This window comes from Meriones unguiculatus, chromosome 6 (genome assembly GCF_030254825.1).
Source record: "Meriones unguiculatus strain TT.TT164.6M chromosome 6, Bangor_MerUng_6.1, whole genome shotgun sequence".
Lineage (NCBI taxonomy): Eukaryota > Metazoa > Chordata > Mammalia > Rodentia > Muridae > Meriones > Meriones unguiculatus.
Genome location: NC_083354.1, coordinates 79,203,136 through 79,225,567, shown reverse-complemented (window position 1 = coordinate 79,225,567; position 22,432 = coordinate 79,203,136). Strand labels below are relative to the sequence as shown.

Here is a 22,432-nt window from a genome sequence, read left to right as displayed (position 1 = left end):
CCAGCTAACTTCCTAAGATTCTTCCTAGCCCCTTGGTCCAGTGTTTCCCAGTCCTGAATGCCTCTTTATCTTCAGATACCGATTGTTTTCAAAAGGGTTGTTCTTACTTTTTAAAGGATTTGACCATATATAATCAATGTTCCATCTAATCTCCTCATTAGAAAGTTAAACAAATAAGAAATTTTCTTTAAATGGGGGCTGGGGAGATCAGTGGTCTATGATATTGGCTGATTCTCCATCTGAAGAAAAAAATGTGGAGATGGAAAGAAGGAAAAATGTGGTACAGGAAGGGAAGTAAGTTAAAGCAACCGTCAGCTGGGCTTGAGGATTCGCCTTTCTTTCCAGTTGTTACCTTCTAAGCAGAAAATCAGATCTATATGCATTCCCCTCCAGAATGGTCTTGGCATTTGTTTAATGTAACATCCTAACAAGGATGTCTTTAGTGATGAAGGCACTGTGCAGGACCCTCTAGAATGCACTCCGTGCTTATGTAAGGCTCTGGCAGTGCACTGCAGACCTTGGAACTTTGTAGCTTTGTAAGAACCGCTCCACTTCTGTTCACAGACAGCCAGCTCAGCTTCACTGAGTCTCTCAGGACTTAGAGTCTCCCTCATAAAAGTATATTCTACCCAGGAAATGGGTCTCATATTCAAAATGAGTTATAGCAAATGTTATGAGTGCATGGCATGTGCCTGTGTGTTATGCATAAATTACATGGTTCCCAGACTGTTTTCTAGGTCATGGTTGCCGCTTTTTTGAGACGTGAAAGTCAGCCAGTATGCTGTATGGCACTGTCAGGGTCTGTTATCTGAGGAAAATGATTGCTTCTAAGACATTTTTATGTGTCCACATGAGTGGCCACACATTGAGGGATCATTTTCAGTTTCTGTCAAGATAGAAACCATTACCAATTTGTTATGTTTTCTTTTACTTGGCACACCATTCTGTTCACATTTTTGGCTGGGCTGCTGTGTTGGCAAGGTATACAACAGGCATTTGGGTATCCTTCAGCATCGTTCTATTTTTCATGCAAAGAAAAAAAAAGAAAGAAAGAAAGAAAGAAAGAAAGAAAGAAAGAAAGAAAGAAAGAAAGAAAGAAAGAAAGGAAAAAGCAGGAGGGGAAAAGAAAGAAAAGAAATATGATTCTATTGTAAACAGTGTGTATAGTATTTTATAATTATTAACAGATTTCACTGGCTAGCAAGGCACTTAAAATGTGTTATTGGTAAAAGCTCAAGTGCGTGATAGAAATTTCTCACTTGCAATTACTAATTTTTTTTTTTCCTTTGTTCAGACATCACTGCCAGGTTTTGGTGACAGTGATGGCACCAGATTCAAATTTAGCAGGTAGAACTGTCTTTTTGGTACTATATTTCTTAGTTCCATACATCAGACTCATATTGCTGTAGGACCTTCCTTCAAGCATGGATTTCATAAAATGATTTAGACACATGGCAGGAAATATCAGTCAAAGGACTCATATGACCGTGTGGATGAAGTCAATGTGCCAGTTTCAGTTTGGTTCGATAAAGCTTGATTAGCTCCAAACAAAGTTGGAAAGAAGCTAGCTGTAGCTAAAAAGGCTGTGGGGACAGTTTTTTTTTTTAAGCCACCTGCTCTTTCCACAAAATATTAAATATGTGAGAGCTGACTGAAGTCCTGAAAATATTCACTATGTACTTTCAGGTTTTCTTGAAAATTTCTTCCCAGGTTATTAAATTGGAGGTTATCCTAATACTATACAGCAAAGATATATGATGAAGTAATAACTGATTTGGTGGTCCACTGCCTTCATTTTTCTCTTCATCTCTCCTATACCACTTTCCTCTTTATACAGAATTCTATATAATAAAAGGTAATAAAAAAGTCAAATATCCTAACATTGCATGGTTGCCTCAAATCACTACTTTAAAGATTATGATTATTATAACAGAAGAAAGAATATTAACTATAGAAAACCAAGTAGTATACCCTTCAAAAAGGTAAATGAAAATCATCTACAATCTCAAACTCAGAGATAAATTCTCTACAAACTAGTTTATATGTATAGTCTATGAAATAGATAGATAGATAGATAGATATAGATATGTAAATGTAAATCCTTCCAGACATATTTATACATACATGTTTTAAACAGAAATAAAATTATATATCAATTTTCTTATTTCTTTCCTTCAGAAATATATAGTGACTACTTCTGCTTGTCATTTTTTATATAATATTAACATTTTATATTGCATGATATTCCATTATGTGGTTACAAACAGACTCACAGGACCATCTTATTGTGTATTTAGGCTCTTTCCAGTTTTCAGGTTTTGGTATTATGAACAATACTATAAGAAATACCTATATATCTATATTATCGCCCATTTTCTCAGTTTCTAAGCCTGGAATTGCTTAGTCAATGAGAATACATGTTAGACCTCTGCTAAATATTTTTAAATGTCGGTCCCAAAATGTCTTTCCAATTTATACTCACAAGTAAATATCAGTTCAGATTTGCCTCTAGGGCGGTTTACATCTCATGAATTAATTAAGGTTCTTTGCTAGCTTCAGTGAAAGAGAGTAACATTTTAAAAGAAATGTTTTGGTTTTGTGTAAAAGAATGAAAATCACATATGGTCTGGTTTGCTTCTGTTTTTAATAAAACTATACAAGTCTCAGCACAGCCCTTCTTCTCAGGAGCCTCATCCTGAGTAGTCTTATTCTTGATTCTGAAAAACTGTCCTTCTAGGATAACTCTGTATGTTAGGACTTGAGGGTCTGGGTTTCTTCCTTCTCTACTTTATTGCTACACCTTAGCTTGCATTAAAAATAGTTTTATCCATCCATTGTAGTTTGTTTCTGCTAGAGATTGGAATTTTGTGAGCCTGATTTGACTTGAAGAAGTTTTAAGACCTTCCTCTGGAGTTAGCAGTGCAGAAGTAATGAATTCCAGTTGTCTGAGTGTCCAAAACAGTGAATTTTTAATAGGCAAATGTTAAAAATATATATTACTGACTTTTAGACTCACTTGTTCTGATCGCATCATAAAATACCATTTCTGAACATAACTTTATCTCATTGCTTATCCTGGTAAAGCTTTAAGCATGTTTCATATTCGTTACATACTGTTAATTGTGTATAGTTCAGCTATGCAGTGAATGAAGGGTTTAGTGACAATAAGTAAATGTTTTAATAATAGCCTTCACTTTGTACAGGCAGGACATTGCCAGGCCTGGGTAATGGCACACACAATACACACTGAGAGTAATGAGAACCCACGTTAGCTGTGTGGGAGGCTCTCCTCACCCTTTAGTGTTAGCTTGCCAGCAGGTCTCTAATTTTCGGTCTCTGGACCCTGAGCTTTTTAAAACTTATTGACAAGCCTAAGAAGTTTGTTTGAATATTACTACCAGTGTTTGACTTTTTAGAAGCTAAAACTAAAAGGCTTAATTGTCTTTTTTTTTTAAAGTTCAGTTTTTTTTTTTTTTTGTTTTGTTTTTTATCAGTTACATTTTATTAACTGTATCCCACTAGTGTGTCTCTTGCTGTTGTCATTGTTCAGCTTTTGTTTAGGCAGCCATATTTCTGAGGAACCATGGAACCACGAGTGAAGCTTCTCTGTCATTTCTAGGAGATATAGTATCATTGCACAATTTCTGGTCCTCAGGTTCTTACTATCTTTCTGGCACCTCTTTCACAATGTTCCTTGAGTCTTATGTGCAGGAGTTACGTTATAATTGTGTCCACTGGGGCTGGACACCCCATGATCAAGTTGTTCTCTGCATTTGACCAGTTGTGGTCTTTTTTGTTGTTGTTTGGGTTGTTTTTGTTTTTTTTGTTTTGTTTTGTTTTTTGTTTTTGTTTTGTTTTTGTGGGGGTGGAGTTGAGACAGGATTTCCATGTAGCCCTGGCTGTCCTAGAACTCACTCTGTAGACGAGGCTGGCCTCAGACTCACAGAAATCTACCTGCCTCTGCATCCTGAGTGCTGGGATTAAAGGTGTCCACCACCACTTCCTAGTTATGTATTTTTTTATAAGTATAATGGTCTCTGCTATAAAGAGAAGCTTCTTTAGTAAGGAGGGAGAGCTACACGTGTCTACCTATGTAAAGATAAGTATATAGAATGCAGTTAGGAATCATGGTCGTTTAGTAAAGTGCTGAAGAGTCTCCTTTAAGATCCATGATTTCATTGGCCAGGAATAGTTGGCTAGGATTCTAGTTCCAAGCATGATTTTTCTCCTGTTGAGCAGACCTTAAGTCCAATTAAGGAGCTAATGGCGACTGCCACATACTAGGGGGTATTTTGCTATCCTAGTCATTGTTGTGGTTCTAATTATAACTGCAAAACAGATTTTTTTTTTTTATGAATAATGGCATTCCCTTACACTTTTCAAATCTCTAAAGTCTAGCAAGTTGGGAGCAGGTACATTCTCATGTGTAGTCCATAATGTTGTGATCTTCACATCACATACTTTTTGAAAAATCTCAGCAGGTAAAGAAGGGTGTTTGCCACCAAGCCTGACAACCTGAGTTTGGTCACTGAGACCAATATGGTGAGAGAGAACCAACTCTTGCAAGATGTCCTCTGACTTCCATATGCATGGGCCAAGTAGCATACGAATGGGCACAGACACACAAATAAATCAATAAAGAAATGTGATTTTAAGATGTCACTATAAACTCTTGAAAGAATGAGAAGATGAACAGCAAATAAATGTTTTAGTGTTCGCACAGATGACTTTGGCCATGTAAACACAGATTCACATACCATGCTTGGAGGACTGCTGGGCTCAGGATCTTCTGTGGTCATCTTGGGCCCTATTTAGCAGAGGCTGTGACCAAATGTGTTGGTCCTGGAAACTCTGCTCCCTAGGCGTCATTTTGATTTCAAGTAGTTCCAACATGGCATTTTCCGAGTTAAATGTGTTGGATATTGAAAATACTATGCCGCGCTTTGTTTTGTCATTTCTCATTTTATTTACTTGTGCTGACTCTCAAAATAGACTATCATCTTCCTCACATCTTATTGAGTCTGAGATCTTCTTTTCTCAAAGCTGGATTTTAGTTCACTAACTCTATGGGATAAATAAATAAGACAAATTAAGTAAAATTGATGTGTGATCTCATATAGTATGTAATAAAATGTAATTTGTGATTTATCTCGTGTCTGGCCTACAGTAGGCTTTCAGATATTTTTGCTGAGTTGATGGATCTTTCCTAAGGAAAGGAGTGTTTAAAGCTGTGACATATTGTTCCCACTGGACCTGAGGGTTTAGGTGCAGTAAGCACAAACGTGTGCAAAGATGTACAAACTCCTGTTTGCTACCTTTCAGTTACTTCCCTTGTTCTTCTGAAAGGGAGCCATCATTTTCAGTATTTCCTCTGATTGCCTCTGACTTTTAGGTTGCTCCTGGTTGCTGAGATTTCAGAGTTCTCTATATGCTCTACATCAGATTTGCTATTTTTTTTTCTAGTGCTTTAATTTTTAAAAATTTTATTATTTGTTTATTGTTTACTTTTCATTAACAGTGCCTCACTGTTCATACAGTGTCTGACTGCTTTTTCTTTTATGGATTGTGCTTTGAGTGGTCATATTTAAGTCCTCTTTCACAGAATTTTCTCCTGAGTTTTTATTAACTGTTCTATTCTTTTACATTTAGGTCTGTTACTCACTTTTTTATAAGAGACTGTGTGAGGTATGAGGTTCAGGCTGAGTTTTCTTATTTTGGGTGTCTGGATGCTAAAATATAATTGCTTCAAAAACTGCCCTTCTCTCCTGAGTGCCGTGGACACTGTCAGTGCTTGGCTCCCTGTGTGTTTGCAGCCTCTCCTGTTCTCTTCTGTTGTTCTGTGTGCTTCTTTTAACACCGCAGTGGCTTACTCAGAGCAGCTTTTGAAATCAGGTAATAATCAGCTAACAGGAGTCTTGAAACTTTTCTCTAACTTGCTTTGGCTATTTGAGTTGTTTTGCCTTTCCATGTATATTTTAGAATCAGTTTCTCTTGAGTACAAAATAAATCTGCTATGCTTTTATTTGAATTCCATTGTTTATTAATCAATCTTGGGAGAATTGGTATCCTTGCCATGTTGGCTTTCCGGTGTTGAATTTTAGACCTCAGTGTTTTCCCACAGGTCCGTAGGCCCTGTTAAGTTTCTTTTCACTTTCCTTCCAGCTCAGAGTAGACATTTTCTGATAATCTGTCTTCAAATTCACTGACCTCTTTCTCTGTCACAGCTATCCTAATACTGGACCCATCCAATAGCTTTTCAGCCTTGAATTTTTAAAAGTTCTAAAACTTTTACTTAGATTTATTCTTGCATGTTGAAGCCTTCCTCCTATTTTTCTGCCTATTTGCTCTTACTTCTGGAGCACTTTTTTTTTAATCTTTGCCAAATAATTCCAATGTCTGTCATTTGTTTGTAGTTTCTGTTGCCTGTGCTTTTCATATAGCTGAGATTCTCTTAGTCTTTACACGCTGAGTAATATTTGTTGAATCGTAAACATTTGACTATTTCCCTACATGTGTTCTGCTTGATGTTATTCTTAAAGTCTTCATAATCCCAAGATTATATAAGTATGCTTATATATTTCACTAGTGTTTTGTACCATTATTTTTATTTTTAACTTTCATCAAAAGTGCACTAGAACTGATTTCATATGTTAGGCTAATGTTAAAACTTGCTCTTTCAAAATTGCACACTACCAAGTGAATAATCCTGTTTCCTCTTCTGATATTACCAGAGTAGTTCTTGTGTGTATTTTTAAGTTTATTTCATTATTTCACATTAATTTTTTTGTCTGTTCTTCTGCCAGGACCCCATTTTTAATCGTGATTAGCAAAGCATATTGCTGGGTAGTGTGTGGGAGGACAAGGTGGACCTTTATTGTTCTACATTTGTATTTTTACTTTCAAAGCTTGTGTGGGCAATGTGCTATGTTCTTATTTTCTTTAGTTATCCACACCTGGAAGCTTAGACAATAGACCATGGAATCAATAAAAAAATAAAATAAAAATAAAAACCCTCATTATTTAACAGGTGGCCTCTACCTGAATTGCATCCCTGGTGCCAAGAAGGAAATAATTAGTCTTTAGACAAACCCTTCAAAGAAATGGAAAAGATCACATGTGGAAAATAACTAGCATATAGAATATAAAAGAATCAAATACCATGTTTTAATTGCCATCTTTCTGGTCTAGGTATATATGTGTTCTTAATGAGACATTTGGTCAGGTGTTTTTCCGTTTCTTTAGTACACTAAGTAGATGCATAAGATATTTTAACAAACTCTCAGAGTAGGCTCTCTGAGCTTTTCCTGCTGTAAATTTGCAGAACACCTTAAGGATGGCCAAGTATAAATGCAAGCCACAAAATCTTCTTCTGAGGATATTTAGTCTTTTAGCTCCTTGACATTGAATTAGTAATAATTTTTCCCTCACTTGTGCTGCTGCAGACAACCACCAAGTTAAATGTAGCAATGTTTTCTTCTTTGTTTAGATAAATTATTGAAACTGATAAGCTTTTGAGCTTGAGCTCTCTTGCTTTGGATGTTGGTTGGTTGGTGGGTAGCTGATTGGTTGGTTTCTTCGAGATAAATACTCATGTAACTCTGGTTGGTCTCAAACTTCCTATACAGCTGAGGTGTGCTTTGAACTCCTGATCCTCATGCCTCCAAGAAAGAAACTTCAGTTGTGCCTGGCATGCATGGTATTATATCTGTAAAATTTCAGCACCTGTGAGAAAATGTACTGTGTGAGGCCTTGCCCAAAAACAAAAGGAGAAAAAAACAACAGCTGAATGGCACATACCTTTTATTCCAGCACTTCAAACACAGAGGCACTACAAGTTTGAGGCCAGCCTGGTCTATACAACAAGTTCTAGATCAACCAGGGTTACTGAGTGAGATCCTGTCCTGTCTTAAAAGAAAAAAAAGAAAAAAGGAAAAAAAAGAAATTCTTTAACCAAGCATGGTTGTACATGCCTGTAATCTCAATACTCAGGAGATGGAAACTGGTAGATCAGGAGTTCAAGCTAGCCTTGGCTATATAGTTAGCTTATGGCCAGCCTGACCTACAGTAAGACCCCCACAAGAAAAATTAAAAAGTAGACACTTACTTATACTAAATATTCACATGTCATCAATCCCATTTAACCCTACAAAATGATATTGTTAGTATATTATATGGGAAGAATGAGAAGAACTTGAGGTGGCAGAAGATGAGTATGATTGAGATGATATAACAAGTTACAAAATTATAAAGCATTACTCTGATGAAACTGATTGGGTGAGTGGTTTTTGTAACAGGGTTTCGTGTAGCCAAGGCTGTCTCAGACTCTTGAAGTATTCAAGAATGACTTTGAACTTCTGATCACCCTGCTTTGGCCTAACCTACCTCCAGGTACTGGGATCATAGGTGTGCTCCATCATATCCAGTTTTACAGAGGACTGGGGATCAAACCCAGATTTGGCCTTCTGTATGCCATGCAAGCATTCTACCAAATTAGACACACTTCCAGCCCTTAGATAATGAAACCTAATGTATCAGTGTTTTGTGGTATACTGTTTCAGAAATGTCATCTGAGGCTTTTTCACCCAAGCAAGAATTTTTCTGAATTAGCCTGCATATTTTTTTATATTTTCTAATATAGTAGTGTTGATATTGTTTTCAGCTGTAGCAGTAAGCCCCCAAAAGTAATTCTAGAACTTCAGAACTCTTGAAATAAAAAATTTCCGGTGTCTTTTTAAATCTTGCAAGATGTTCAGTTTCACATCCCTAACATTATTTGTATTATTTAAAGAATTTAAATTCAGAGAGAGATTTAAAAGCTTGTTTATTTTGGCTTCCTCTGTGTTTGCCTATAATTTTCATAGAAATATAAACAGTAGAGTGGTTGTATTCATGGGAGTTTAAGATTAGACATAATCTTGAATCACAATTTGGAAATTTCCTAGCGCTCTGATCTTGGAGAAGTTATATAATCTTTCTATCATTGTTTCTCAAAGTATAAATTAAGTAATTCGAGGTATTATTGTCATTTTTTTGGGGGGAAAGGGGCCAGTTTGTGAACCAAACTAACTTCTGTTTAGAAATTGGGATTAGCAAGATGTTAAAAGCAGTCGGTGTTCAGTAAATGTGTCACTGTTACCCTTGATGTCATTTGTCATTTTTTAAGAATTAAGCATGATGTCAGTAGGTCTGTCAGAACCATGTTTGGAACTTGTACCATTTCTGTTAAGAGTTGATGACTTTGGTTTGGTTTTTCAAGACACCATTTCTCTGTGTTGCCCTGCCTGTCCTGGACTTGCTCTGTAGACCAGGCTGACCTCGAACTCACAGAGATCCACCTGCCTCTGCCTCCCCAAGTGCTGGGATTACAGGTGTGTGCCACCACACCCGGCCTCTATGATAGTTGTTAACAGTGTGATTTACATGTGGGGTTTGTGTGTTTGGGGCATGTTTTATTTGTGGATAGTAGTAGCTTAGTGGTGAAATAGTGGCTCTCTCCAGGAGGCTACCCGGAGAGTGAGGAAACAAGAAGTACACATGGCAGAGCATTCATTGTCCACACAATGTAAAGAAACAGTAGCTCAGCCTTGGACAGCATAGAATTGTGAGCTCAGTGTAGTGTAGATATTTTATTCCACCCTCTCTCAGCCAGGTTCTGAGGTGGTGATCAAATGAAGCAAGAAGAAATATGATTATAGACCAGGGTCCCTGGTTAGTGTTCATTTTATACTGAACTATAAATAATCCTGCAAAAGGCCAGTGTGGTTCGTTATAAATAGGTCCTTGTCAGAGTTGCTGACCCTGGAATGGTGATTATTTTAATTCTAAGCTCTCTAGCCAGCCCCTGAAGTCACTTTTGCTGCTGCTTTTTCTTTTGAGTAAAGAAAGCTCTTCAACATTAACACTGTTCTTGCATACCGTCTATCCTGAAATACATTTCTCCCACAAGGGAAATTGTGGTCGTGGGTACAATTGAGTGAGACAAGCAGCCAGCCATGAGCCCTAGCTGCTTAGCCGACCTTCTGGTTAGGAGCTTCTGGTCTTCCCTCTGTGGGGCCGTTAGTCTGCTGACCAGAGTTTTTGTTCCTGGCTGACCTCCGGATTGAAGCTCCCAGCAGGTGTAAGGACACACTACAGATGTCTTCTGGAAAGTGTCTTCAATCTTTCCACCTGGTTCTGCTCAGTGGTAAGCTGTTAGAGAGGCAAGAAAGCTGAGGAGGTACATTTTCCTGCTGCCAGAGAGATTTGGAAAATTAGATCTTCCACATTTAGTCTACAGTACCCAATATTTACTAATATTTTTTTAACTAAGGAAAATGAAAGACGTTATTTAAACTTGGCTTTTCAAAACCCCAGAAGGGCAGTGTTCCTTTAAAACTCAGAACAAAGGCGAATTTTCCATGTCAGTAGTGAACAGTGACAGTACACTGACTTTCATCTTTGTTTTCTTTTTCCAAAAGCCTGTGCCTATTTTCCTCCTTGCCTGGCTTCCCAAATCTCCACTTTTCCTAGACTTCTTTCTGTTAGCTCAAGTGTTTTACAGTTCTTTTCCTACTTGTCTCCTTTTGTCATTTAAATATTTTTGTTTCTGTTTTCATTTCTGTCTATATTCCTTCAGGTCACTGTTTCTGTTGCCCACTTAAGCTTTCTTACATTGTGATTCTCCTTTGTGATCCCACTGCCTCTTTCTGGGACATCTCTGTCCTGTACCACCTGCTTTGCTAGACAAGCAGGGCAATGTCCCCCTGAACTACTTTCATCTCTGGAAAGTAGTCTCTGTCTGCCCCTGTCTTCTCACACGTGTTCTGTGATCTCAGCTGCATACTACATTTTGGAAATAGATTTTTTTTTCATGCATGCTGCTAATTAAACCCTAACCTCTTAATTCCTCAATAAGTTGCTTGTAATGAAGAAAAGTCTAAAATTAAGATCCTTAGGTGTGTAACCTAAAAATAACATTCTGATAATTAAAAACAGAAATAAAAGACCAAATGGTGTTTAGGATATGTGTAAGCATATCCTAAGAGGTATAGGAAATGTCAAAATTGTAATCAAATAGCCATTTATATTTTAAACAGCAGCCAAAGTGCGTGTGTCTCAGTTAGGGCTTCTATTGCTATGAAGAACACCATGATCATGGTAACTCTTATAAAGGAAAACATTTAATTGGGGCTGGCTTATGGTTCAGACGTTTAGCCCATTATTGTCATGATGGGAAAATTGACATCATACAGAAAGACATAGTGCTGGAGAATAAGCTGAGAGTTCTATACTTGGATCTACAGAAGGAAGTAACTGTGTGACACTGGGCCCGGTTTGAGCTTCTCAAAGCCCACCCTCTAGTGAAGTACTTCCTTCAACAAGGTCGCACCTCCTCCAACAAGGCCACACCTCCTAATAGTGCCACTCCCTGTGGGAGCCAGTTTCCTGAAACCCTCCACAGTAGGTTACTTTTATACTGTGCTGTTTTAACAAACTTACAGTACCAAATGTTGGTGAACAGTTTTCAAATCTCCAGAAGTATTAGTTCTTGGTTTTTCATTAGCATAGCATTTTCCCCAACAGCATCAGGCTTCACGTTTTTCAGGACTGTGAACTGAGACTTGAGAATGGGGACTTATTCTGTGCCTTCCCATGTGCCTCTGCTGCGTTGCTTATTTTTAAGGTGGAATAGGTCCAACTTTCCTTCATGTCTACAGTGTCCAGCACTGGGAATTCTGAGAGTGCCTTCAATATTGTGGTGAGACACAGCACAAACGCACAAAAGGCAGTAGAGATGCTGACATAACCACTCTTAAAAAGAACCCAATTCATCAAATACCAATTATGTGGCAATAGACTTACTAATTCCCTGAATCTTTATGTAAAAGACAAACGGCAAACTATTATGGAGATAGCTAAGTGCCATCTCTGGATCAGAACATCAAATTATCTCAAGAGTATTCTGAAAACTTATTATAATCCAATAAAATTACCAGTAGAAGAGAGAAAGAAACATACAAGTGAAATTAACCATCATAGTTTCTGATAAAAGGAGAAAAGGGATGCTGGGGCGGGGGTTAGTGGTGGAAGACTGCCTAGTGTATGCTGAAGCATGGGTCCTCTTCTCAGCAGGTCAAAGAGAAAGAAGGAACAGAACTCCATACCTGAGGGGTGGCTTAGCCACAGTCACGTAGGAAGCAGGAAACTTGGAGGGAAATAGTAACCGTACATAGGAGAAACCTAAAAAGCACAACCTCACCACATGGGTCAAAGCTAACATTAGCAGTCATTGAGTCATGTTGTTAGTATGTAGCTGCCAAGTGCCACCTGTTCAAGAACCTTTAAGCCACGTCTTATGTGAGAAAGCACCAGATTGCAGTGGCATGACATACTGCAAAGACCTGACCAGCACCCTCAGACTTCACAAGGGGTCAGAAACATGTGGACACTCTGGCCTAGAGACATGGCTCAGTGGGTACATCACTTGCTACACAAGCATGAGGACCTGAGTCAGATCCTCAGAAACCACAAAAAAAAAAAGAAAATAGAAAAAGCCAGACATGGCCTCAAGTATACCTGTGTCAAGGGCAGGGCGGAAAGGACCTGCAGCTTGCTCACCACTGGCCTAGCTCCAGATTCAGTGAGAGACCTAACTCAAGGGAATGTGGCATGGAGTGAGAGAAGACACCAGTGTACCTCTCTGGCCTCTGCATACACATCTACAGTCACCTGTACTCAAGATTCCATATATATCATACACACACACACACAGGCAGGCACAGGCACACACACATACACATCACAGCAAAGCTACAGCCTAAGGAGACATGAGTGTGACATATCCTCACAAGAAAAAAAGACAAGGTAAATGTTGCCTGTGTTAGTGTTGTCAATCTGCTATAGCAACATAGGCTGGGTGGCTTTGACAGACATTTATTTTGCCATAATTCTGAGCTAGATTATAATTCTGGAAGCTAGATTAAATGCTGGTAAGCCTGGGACAAGCAAAACATCTATTTCAGGCTTGTGGGTAACCAGTTTCACTCTGCCCAATGGCCTGTCCACTGTGGGCACATACTCCTAGTGTGTCTTCTTAAAAGTTCAGAAAACTCATTAGCATTCCCTTCTTTTTGCCTCTCAGAATTAGTCTACTTTAATTCTCTCTATAACTAATGTTCTTGACTAGTTGATGATCCATATAAACAGACCATATTGAGTCCAAGTAAGTTGTAGTAAATGATGATATACATAAGAACAAGGAATGTCAATATTATAAAATGCCTAATTATAAAAATGATAAATATTTGTGTAAAAACATAGTTTGTAAATAATACAATTGGTCACACACACAGATTCATATGCTGAAGCTCTAATACCCATAGGGTATTTGGAGAAAAATTAGGTATTTATGAAATCATTAGAGTGAGACCTCCTTGATGAGATTAGTGTTCCTATAAAAAAAGACAAGAATTCTCTTTCCTTTCCATTCACACATACTGTATAGGGACACAGTGAGAGGCAGCCATCTTGTAGCCCAAGGAGAGAACCCTACTCAGGTGAGTGCTGGCTTCTGTCTTCAAACCATGGGAAAATAAATGTTTGTAAGCCACCATGTCTATGGAATTTAGTTATGGACCAACCTGAGAAAGGTACATGAAGCACGTGGGTTAAAGTGATATTCAGACCCCTTTGCCATTTGCATGCCTTCTGAGGGCTTGCCGTCCAAGCCTCGCTTACTCTGTGAAGTAGCTATGGTGGGCATTTCCATCTTCTCATTACAGGCAGGGAAGCAGGGTGACTTTCCCATGGCCACAGTGAATGAGCTAAACACAGCTTTGACTTCATTCCCAAGGGTTTCTCTGGGAAGTGCTGAAGAAATTCAAATTTTGGAGCAGGTTCTGAGGGCCAAGGCAATGAGAAAAGGGTTTTAGGAAGAAATGGGAATTAAACTGGGCTTTGAAAGGACCAAGAAAGGAGGAGATAGAGCATTCCAGAGAAATAACATGGACAGAAGTGTGTTGCAGCCTGTTTCTAACACAGAACAGTGTGGTCCTTCAAAGACTCAGATGGAGGCAATGCTTGGAAACTGTTTCGTCTTGCTGAAATTTGTATTTACAAACAAAGGCTGCTTCTGCCTTTCAAACCGTTCCCAAATCATTTAAATTTGTGTTCTGTAGTCCAAAGAATGGCAAACTTAAATAATAACCAGGAGCTATTTAGTTGGGTTTCTTAAGAATTCTAATAGGGAAATGCGAAGTCATCACAATATGCAAACAAATTATGTTATAACAAGTTATGTGTATGTTCACAAAGAGTGACAAGGTCATTCAAACCAGGAAGCAGAAGGCCGTCTGAGGATAGTCAGTGCATTTCCCCACACTTCAGAGCTAAGCAAACAGGAGCTGATGTTAATCTTTAAGCAGGTTAACCAGCCCATTTGAGACAGGTCAGGATTCTTATAGTACAAATTGCTATCTGTAGAAATACCCTGCCTCACCTTTTTAGTCGTCTTTTCTTTGTTAGAAAGTTTGAAAGGTGAATTACTTGCCTGAAAACCAAGAAGTTTACACAGTGTGTAATTGCTAAATAATTTGGAATTGTATATTAAAACTGTCAAGGAGAAAAGTAAAGAAAATCAATATTCTAGCCAAAGGTTTTTTTAGTGGTGATGGGAATCCCAGAAGTATGGAGTTGTTTGCAAGCACATACAAACAGCATTCTTCTGGCCTAGCATCGCTGCATGCTGAGCTACAGAGGCCAGTGAAGCAGAGCCTTGGTTCTTCTGTTCCTCTGTTCCTCAGAGCACTGTGACCCAGAGAGCCAGGGTTGCATCACCCTGAAGAAGGCTCAAAACTGTCATGAAGGGACCTCACTGTTGCTGGAGAAAGTGGGCCAGGCCAAGCAGGAGCCAGGGTGGTGACACAGTTAACAGGAAGGAGAGAGAGTGTGAAGTCTTGGAAATAAAAAGGCAGCAAGGAGCTTGGAGAGAGTGAGGAAGCTACAAAGAATTTGGCATATTTGGAATGAAAGATAAGGATCATGTAGAACGTAGTAAGGCATGCAAAAACCAGTTTAAAGTTGGGACATAAGAAATTTGGGTTCCTTCTGTAGACAGTGTGCCAAAAAGTTTAAACCAGAAGGGCTTTCACAGCTAGATTTTCTGTTTTCTCGGGATACACACACACACACACACACACACACACACACACACACACACGTATATATATGGAGGCAGGAAGGGAGAAAGAGGCAGAGCTAGAGATTGTCATGGACCACAGTGCAAACCTTAGTAATTTGACGTGCGACATTATCAGACACCCATCCTCAGAGAGATGGTCCTGGGTCCTGCCTCTGCCCCTCATGGATCTGCACTGAATGGGATCATCAGCTGGCATCCTCATTTTAGGTAGAACAAAGAAAATCTGGGCCTGGGATTCCAGAAAATTGATTCCAGGAATTGAAGATATTAACAGGATTCCTAGTAGAAGTTGATGCTGTTTTAAAGCACTCTTTTCCCCCAAAGATAAGCTCACATTTTGGGGAGCTTTGGGAACTGCTTTATAGGCCAGTCTGGGGTTCCCACATGTTCCTCTCTTTATAGCTACATTATAACTTCTTGTGCTCCAGAATAACCCATTCTAACTTTTTTCTTACTAGACATAGCACAGAATTCACTTTTGACTGATTGCCAAGGTTAAAAATCCATCCTTGCAGATAAAAGCCTGTTACCTCTACCACCTAGTCAACAGCAGCTGGTCAACCGTTAGAGGTTCCTCTACCCTCTCAGAAGTTGCCCATGAGCGGGGTTTGGTCCGCTAAGGCTGTAGCTCAGTGGTAGAGTGCTTACCCGGCATGCACAAGGCCTCTAGCTCTGCGAAGAAAAAGCTTGGTAATCTCTTTCCTCCTAGCCATAGCGCAGATGCTGCAGGCAGCATGAGAAGGATTTTAAGAGCACTGTCAATGGATGTTCCCATTACTGTCTCCCACTCTGTTAACATTACAAAACATACTTTTGCCACATCATGGTGTCTGTGTGTTCTTCCAAATAAACAGTTTCCTTCAGGAGAGCAGAGCCTGGGTCATGTTTGACTTCTTGTCATCAGTAGCCTGGCTTCAGAGATGGCTCAGCTGTTAAGAACACTTATTGTTCTCGCCAAGGACCTGAGTTGGATTCTAAGCACCCACATAATGGTTCACAACTAGCCATAACTCCAGTTCCAGGAGATCTGACACCCTCTTCTGACCTCCATGGGCACCAGGCACATACATGGTACCCGGACGTACATGCAGGCAAAACACTCATATACAAAAGCAAAATAATCCAAAGGTTTGTTTTGTTTTGTTTTGTTTTGTTTTGTTTGTTGTTTTGTTTTGTTCTGTTTTCTAAAAAGACCACTGTTCTCTGTCTCCAAAGGAACAAAGCAAAGGTAAATGAATGAAATCAGTCAGTGTTAGAGTATGAAGTTTCATTGGCTCTATGCTCTTTACATTTGAAAATAACCAGTAAGAAATTTTTAATGGCTAGTTCTGGGACTCACCCCTACCCCCATCCTAGGATAATTAAGTCAGTATCTTTGATGGTAGAAGCCTGGTAGGAATATTTTTGTTTGTTTCTTTAAAATTAATGTTGCCTTAAAAAAAAAAAAATCCTCTCCCCTGAACTCAGGAGCTGTGGGAGATTAAGAGCGGGAGGCATCTGCCACTGAAGTCTATCAGGGAGTAAACCCTGCAGAACCTGACAGAGTACACTGGCCGAGTTACCGTGAGTGTGTGCCAAGTTGTGAAAGTCACGTAGAGTGGACCTGAGACTCTCTGCAGGCTGGTAGGTGTTTCAGGGAGCTTATCATTACAATAAAAGCCAGCCCCTGCCCACGAAAGGTCAAGTGGTTGCCTAGCAAACCTTTCAGTGTCAGGCTTGGCCAGTTCCAAGGGTGTAAAGGTTTCATTCTCATTACAAGAAAAAAAGATGCCATACTCAGCGCAGGACACACAGCTGTGAACCAGGCACACACTGTCTCCAACACCTGAGTCTCCTCACCGTTCAGTAGACAGACAGTTATAACACAGTGAGAGGTGGTGAGAGAAGCTAAGTGAGGTCGGTGAGATAGGGACAACGCATTTGAGCAGAGCATGCTTCTGCCTGAACTGTTTTAGTCTATCCGACAACAAGTGGTTCCTGGGTGGAGGCGTGTGATAAGAGAAGCGAATTAGAAACACTGTTTCATAATCTCTAAGAATTTGAGAAGGAAGAATAGTTAAATAATTAAAACAACAAAGTAGAATAGCAGAGTGATTAAATAAGTGTTTCATGAGTGGGCATGGTGACACGTATATACCTGAAATCTAGCACTCAGAAAGGTACCAGGCCAGCAGTACATAGCAGATACATCTCAGAGAGCAAAGGAAACATGTTTATTCCAAGGGGGGAGTGTGCTTAAATTGGGGTGACTTGGAAATGAGAAGGTTTTCCCTCAGGATAAATCATCTTGGTGCATTTTAATCAGAAGTAAATTGCTGATGTTGGGACTCTATTGAGCTGAAAGTCGGATCTTTTAGCTTTTGCACAGATGTCACTGACAACCCATACGATGTCTTCCAGTTGTGTGAGAGCTTCAATATTGACTGTTAGGTCAGCAAAGAACCACTTGTTCACTTTTGTTTATGCTTTTGCATATCCTACATCAAAGTATAGTTCCCTTTTTAGCACTCTGGAGATAGGGAGCCTCCATCTTCTGTAACATGACTACTGCCAATGCTTTTCTTTGAGACCTGAGCCTGTGCTGAAGACTGTCTTAATCAGAACTAAGTTTCTATCTTGGCCTTCAAGTAAACAAGTTCTGAAATTCTCACATGTAAACAATTAGTGTGTAATTAATTCCACAAGAATTCATTGCTCTGATTGGTCCAGTTTTATAACAGTCATCAAATGGACAGGGCTGAGTTACTGGGATGTGCTAAACTGAAGTGCCAGCGCCTTCTGGATGAAATAAGTTCTCAGTCTGCATGTGTGCCCTCAGAGGACTCTGAAGTGTGGGCATGCTTTCAGTTCATACAGCCCGTGATTTATGGAGGCACGAAGGTCAGGGGTTTATTATATCCCAAATCATAGTAACTATTTTGTTTTCCCTTTAAAAATGAAGTGACCAAAGCATGTTGAAAGATAAATGGGTGAACCATTTTTTCCTATTAAAGATTCAGTGTTATTGTGGAAGAGCCAGCCATTCTAAGTGTTATGGTATTAAATCTGAAGTAGTCTGTAAGCTGAGAGCCCCTTCTTTCCTCTGGGTTTAAGATTGCTATTAATCAAAATGTTGGACCTGTGTAGTGCAGTGCATATGAAACAAACAGTCGAAGCAGACAGCTCCTTTAAATTTATGGCTTTCTGTGTTTTTCAGATTTCTGAGAGTAGGTTTCTTCCTGCAGACTTGGTTCTGTGGCTCACAAGCCTAGATTTTATTTCTTACACAGAGCCAACTAAGGCCAGTAGTTACAAGCTTATCTCATGGCATTGAAAGGAGGAAGTTACCCTTTTATGTTTTTAACTGACAACGTCTGGAAGAGTCCTTTTGAAACTTGAATAATTTCTACCAGAAATAGGTGTTATCTTTAAAAATCTGTATTGGAGGTAGAATATGGAAAAGAACAATAAATTTGTGGAAAGGTTAATAATCTAACTGGGTAGTGGAGTAAGCAAATCATGGATCTAGAAGTATTAAATGAAGTTGCTTTAAGGAACATATGATTCCAACTTAGGTGTTAGCTTAGACGTGAGCTTTGGGAGACTGTTGCTCTCACAGTGCAGGGCTGAGCTCCTGTGATCTGTAAAGGGCCTTTAGCATGACAGCCCCACTGCTCCTCTTCGTTCTAACACACTTGGAGTCTCTAGAGTGCGCCTTGTGGGGTGCACAGGAGAGACTGCGGGGGTGTGGAAGGAAAGGCTCTTCACACAGTGCAGTACCAAAGTGATAAATAGTTGTACTTCATTCGCGGTCTTCAAGTGTCTTAGTTAGGGTTTTTATTGCTCTGACAAAACACCAAAAAGCAAGTTGGGGGAGAAAAGGTTTATTTGTCTTACACTTCCACATCACTGTTCAGCATCAAAGGAAGTCAGGACAGGAAATCAAGCAGAGCACGAACCTGGAGGCAGGAACTGATGCAGAAACCATGAGGGTTGCTGTTTACAGGCTTGTTCCTTGTGGTTTACACAGTCTACTCTCTCACAGAAATAAGGACCACCAGCCTAGGGATGCACAATGGGCTGAGACCATCCCAACAAACACCAACCAAGAAAATGCTTTATGGCCTTTATGGAGGCATTTTCTCCATTGAGGTTTCCTCCTTTCGTAGAACTCTACCCTGTGTCTAGTTGACATAAGACAGGCCAGCACACCAAGTGAAGCAAGTTGCAGGTGTCGTGTAGTCTGGAAGAAGAATTGCCTCAGGGTTAACACCAACTTCAGAAGTAGAGGCTGTTGCTGTTTCCATGATTTCAGAAGCACTTCATTGGTGAATCTGCTACTGATAGACCACCTCTCAGAAGCATGAGGTTGTTGCTGCCTTTCAGAAGTGACATGAAATGTTACTGAGTTTAGACCTAGGTAAGTCATCATTAATTGGTTAAATCCAGTTTGTGTTTCCAGCTAGTTCTACTAGTTTCTTGTTTCTGTGGCTATGGAAAAAAAGTCAACCTTTTTCAATGAATTGGACATTCTCAGAAGGTAATGCTCAAATAAACACCACAGGAAATTTAAAGCACAAGAAAATCAGACTCTGGGGAAATCCACATATGTATGCAATGGTTGTAGGATGCATTTTCTAATTGACAGTGTTTACTGAAGCAATGGAACTATTAGAAGTCAGCAGTTCTCACGTGACATGGCCTTTTCCTGTGTTGAGATCAGTTATTAAGTCAGAACAAATAATGCATTATTCATAGTAATATGACTGTGGTTTGCCTCATTTAAATATGATGTAGGTCATCTGTATGTCAGTGATACTCACTGCATCTTGATGACTTTCTAAAGTAGAAGAGAAGGAAATGGTGGTGGTCCAGATGCTACTGGGTCCTCTAAATGTCCATATCTGTAATATTTTCTTTTCTTCCCAAAATCTCTTCGAGAATCTTCAAAATCTGTACATACCTATAGTTTTCCGTACAAATAAATGTCACTCATCATCTGGGCTGCTGCAGGGTAAAGAGTGAGGGCTCCCGATGATGCCAACTGCCCAAATCTCCGCTCATACATATCAAAGGAAATCAATGGCATATGTGAGCGTCATCTGAAAGTTACAAGGGCTGTATGCCGGGTTTTATTCCTGTCTTCCGTGTTGAAGGAAATGTATACTTAAGATGAACTGATGCACTACTTGGATTTTTTTATTAAATAACTAGTAGAAAAATCTTACCACTTTTGTCTATTCGTATGAAAACTGAATTTTTCTCTTTCCTGATTCATCCAATTGCCCGGTCTCATGTCCCCTCTATTTATCCCTGATACCTCAGTGGGGGCATAGCCAACCACTGGCATAGTTATAAGGATAGCCAGCTTATGACCACTTAGGAATCAAGCACATGCTGATACCTTAAGACCAGTAAGCACTTGTTAAAGTAAGAAGGTAGGGTCATGAGATTTGCTGTAATCAACAGTAAGAGGAGAAAATTAGTTCATGGAGTTATGCCAAAAATTTCCTGCCAGAAATTTCATTCCCTTTTGCATTAAAAACAAAAACAAAAACAAAAAAAAACTGAGCCACTCCAAGAAAAGACAGCCATAACACCATTTGAACGTCACTTTCAGTTACTTTTTAAACTTTTATTTATTTTATTTATGCACACTTCTTGTTCTGTTTGTCACTGCTTATTTGGTTTTTTGTTAATTTGCTAGTGGTGCTGGAGATTGAACCCAGAACCTCATGTATGCAAGGCAAATGCTATACCACTTAGCTACACACCAGTCCTAACATTTAAAGGTTCGTTTTTTTCTTTGTTTTTTGTTGTTGTTGTTGTTGTTGTTGTGTGTGTGTGTGTGTGTGTGTGTGTGTTGTTTTGTTTTACTGCCTAGTCTCATGTCCCCTCTGTTTGCTTTTGACTCTTCAAAGAGTCAAAACACAAACCTCAGATAGGTCTGGTTAGTGGCTGGCATCTTGCCCCACAGCTGGCTCCCTGTGGGTGGCTATACTCTGCAGAGAAAGAGGACTGAGTTCCAAATATGGCTTTAGGAGACTCCAGGGTAGAAATCACAGCCTCCCACCAGGGGAAGAACTCACAGTGAGCAAGGGAGCAAAGACTCCCAGCAATGCCAAGCAGTAGAGCAGACTCTAGGCATGTTTTCCCAAGTTTTGCTTTATTTCTGTTATGCAGTTCTGGGGACCCAAACCCAAGGCTTTGCACATGCTTGGCAAACACTGCCACTGAGCAAAACTTAGCTTTGGTTTCTTCCAGGTGGATGAGCATCTGTAAACAGCAACCCACCCCATTCTCCACCCCACCCCGGACCCCATACCCAGCCCTGGTGCTCTGAGCTGCCTGGCTCCTGTCCCACGGAGAGTGGGATATAAATTTCTTCTTTGGGCTCTCAGCCTGTATTCACTGGGCTGTCTCTCCTCCTATTTAGGATGTCACATGTGCTCCAGTTTGAAGATAAAACAAGAAAAGTGAAAGATGCAAGCATGCAAGACTCAGACACGTTTGAAATCTATGATCCTCGGAATCCGGTGAACAAAAGGAGAAGGGAGGAAAGCAAAAAGCTGTTGAGAGAGAAAAAAGAAAGAAGGTGAGAGGAGAGTGGTGATGCCAGAACTGGAAGCCCGCCTACAGTGATGTCCTTGCAGCCATGTCCCTGGCATCGTGGAAGGACAGGAAGCGATTATCTGAACCTGTTTTCTGGAAGTATTTCCTTTTGTAAATTTGGGATGATACAAGCAAATGCTTTTGGTTACTGATACATTTTTTTTTTCTTAACTGACCTTTTATATTGCTAAATCTGAAATAAAACCAGTTTCTTTCTGGTTTAAATGTTAACCATTTGCATATTCTATAAGCCTGTTTATTCCCCTTCACCCTGAACTTTGTGAGAGTCTTGTCAAGAATTTTTTAATAAGAAGTACTCAGAGAAAGAGCACTTTAATATAAAACCCCTTACACTGTAATATAAAATCAAAATTCAAAATAAAAACATTAACACTGGTGATTTTTTTGCATATAAGCATGTAGAAATAGCCAGACCAGTAGGACTCTTTCTTTAATTCATTAGGAACCCATAGGCAAATTAATAATTCACTCTGCCCAGCCTACTGCCTGGTGCTATGAATGCCTTCAGGACAGAGCACTCTGCTACCATGCTCAACAAACACCACAGTTTGTTGCTGGGCCACCTGCCACTCTGCCCTTGGCCACACAGTAACACCAGGAGCAGGTAAGTGGACAGTACCCACACCACCATTAGAACTCATC

General features: G+C 39.6%; 1 protein-coding gene across 1 annotated transcript in view; it reads left to right on the top strand.

The window, feature by feature from the left end:
- Window positions 1-22,000, top strand: part of Cwc27 (CWC27 spliceosome associated cyclophilin) — a 204,292-nt gene extending 182,292 nt beyond the window's left edge. Inside the window, exon 14 of the mRNA XM_060385687.1 lies at window positions 21,594-22,000. Coding sequence (XP_060241670.1) covers window positions 21,594-21,756 — 163 coding nt within the window. The 3' untranslated portion in view covers window positions 21,757-22,000. The remainder of the gene's footprint in view (window positions 1-21,593) is intronic.
- The last annotated feature ends 432 nt before the right edge of the window (window positions 22,001-22,432 follow it).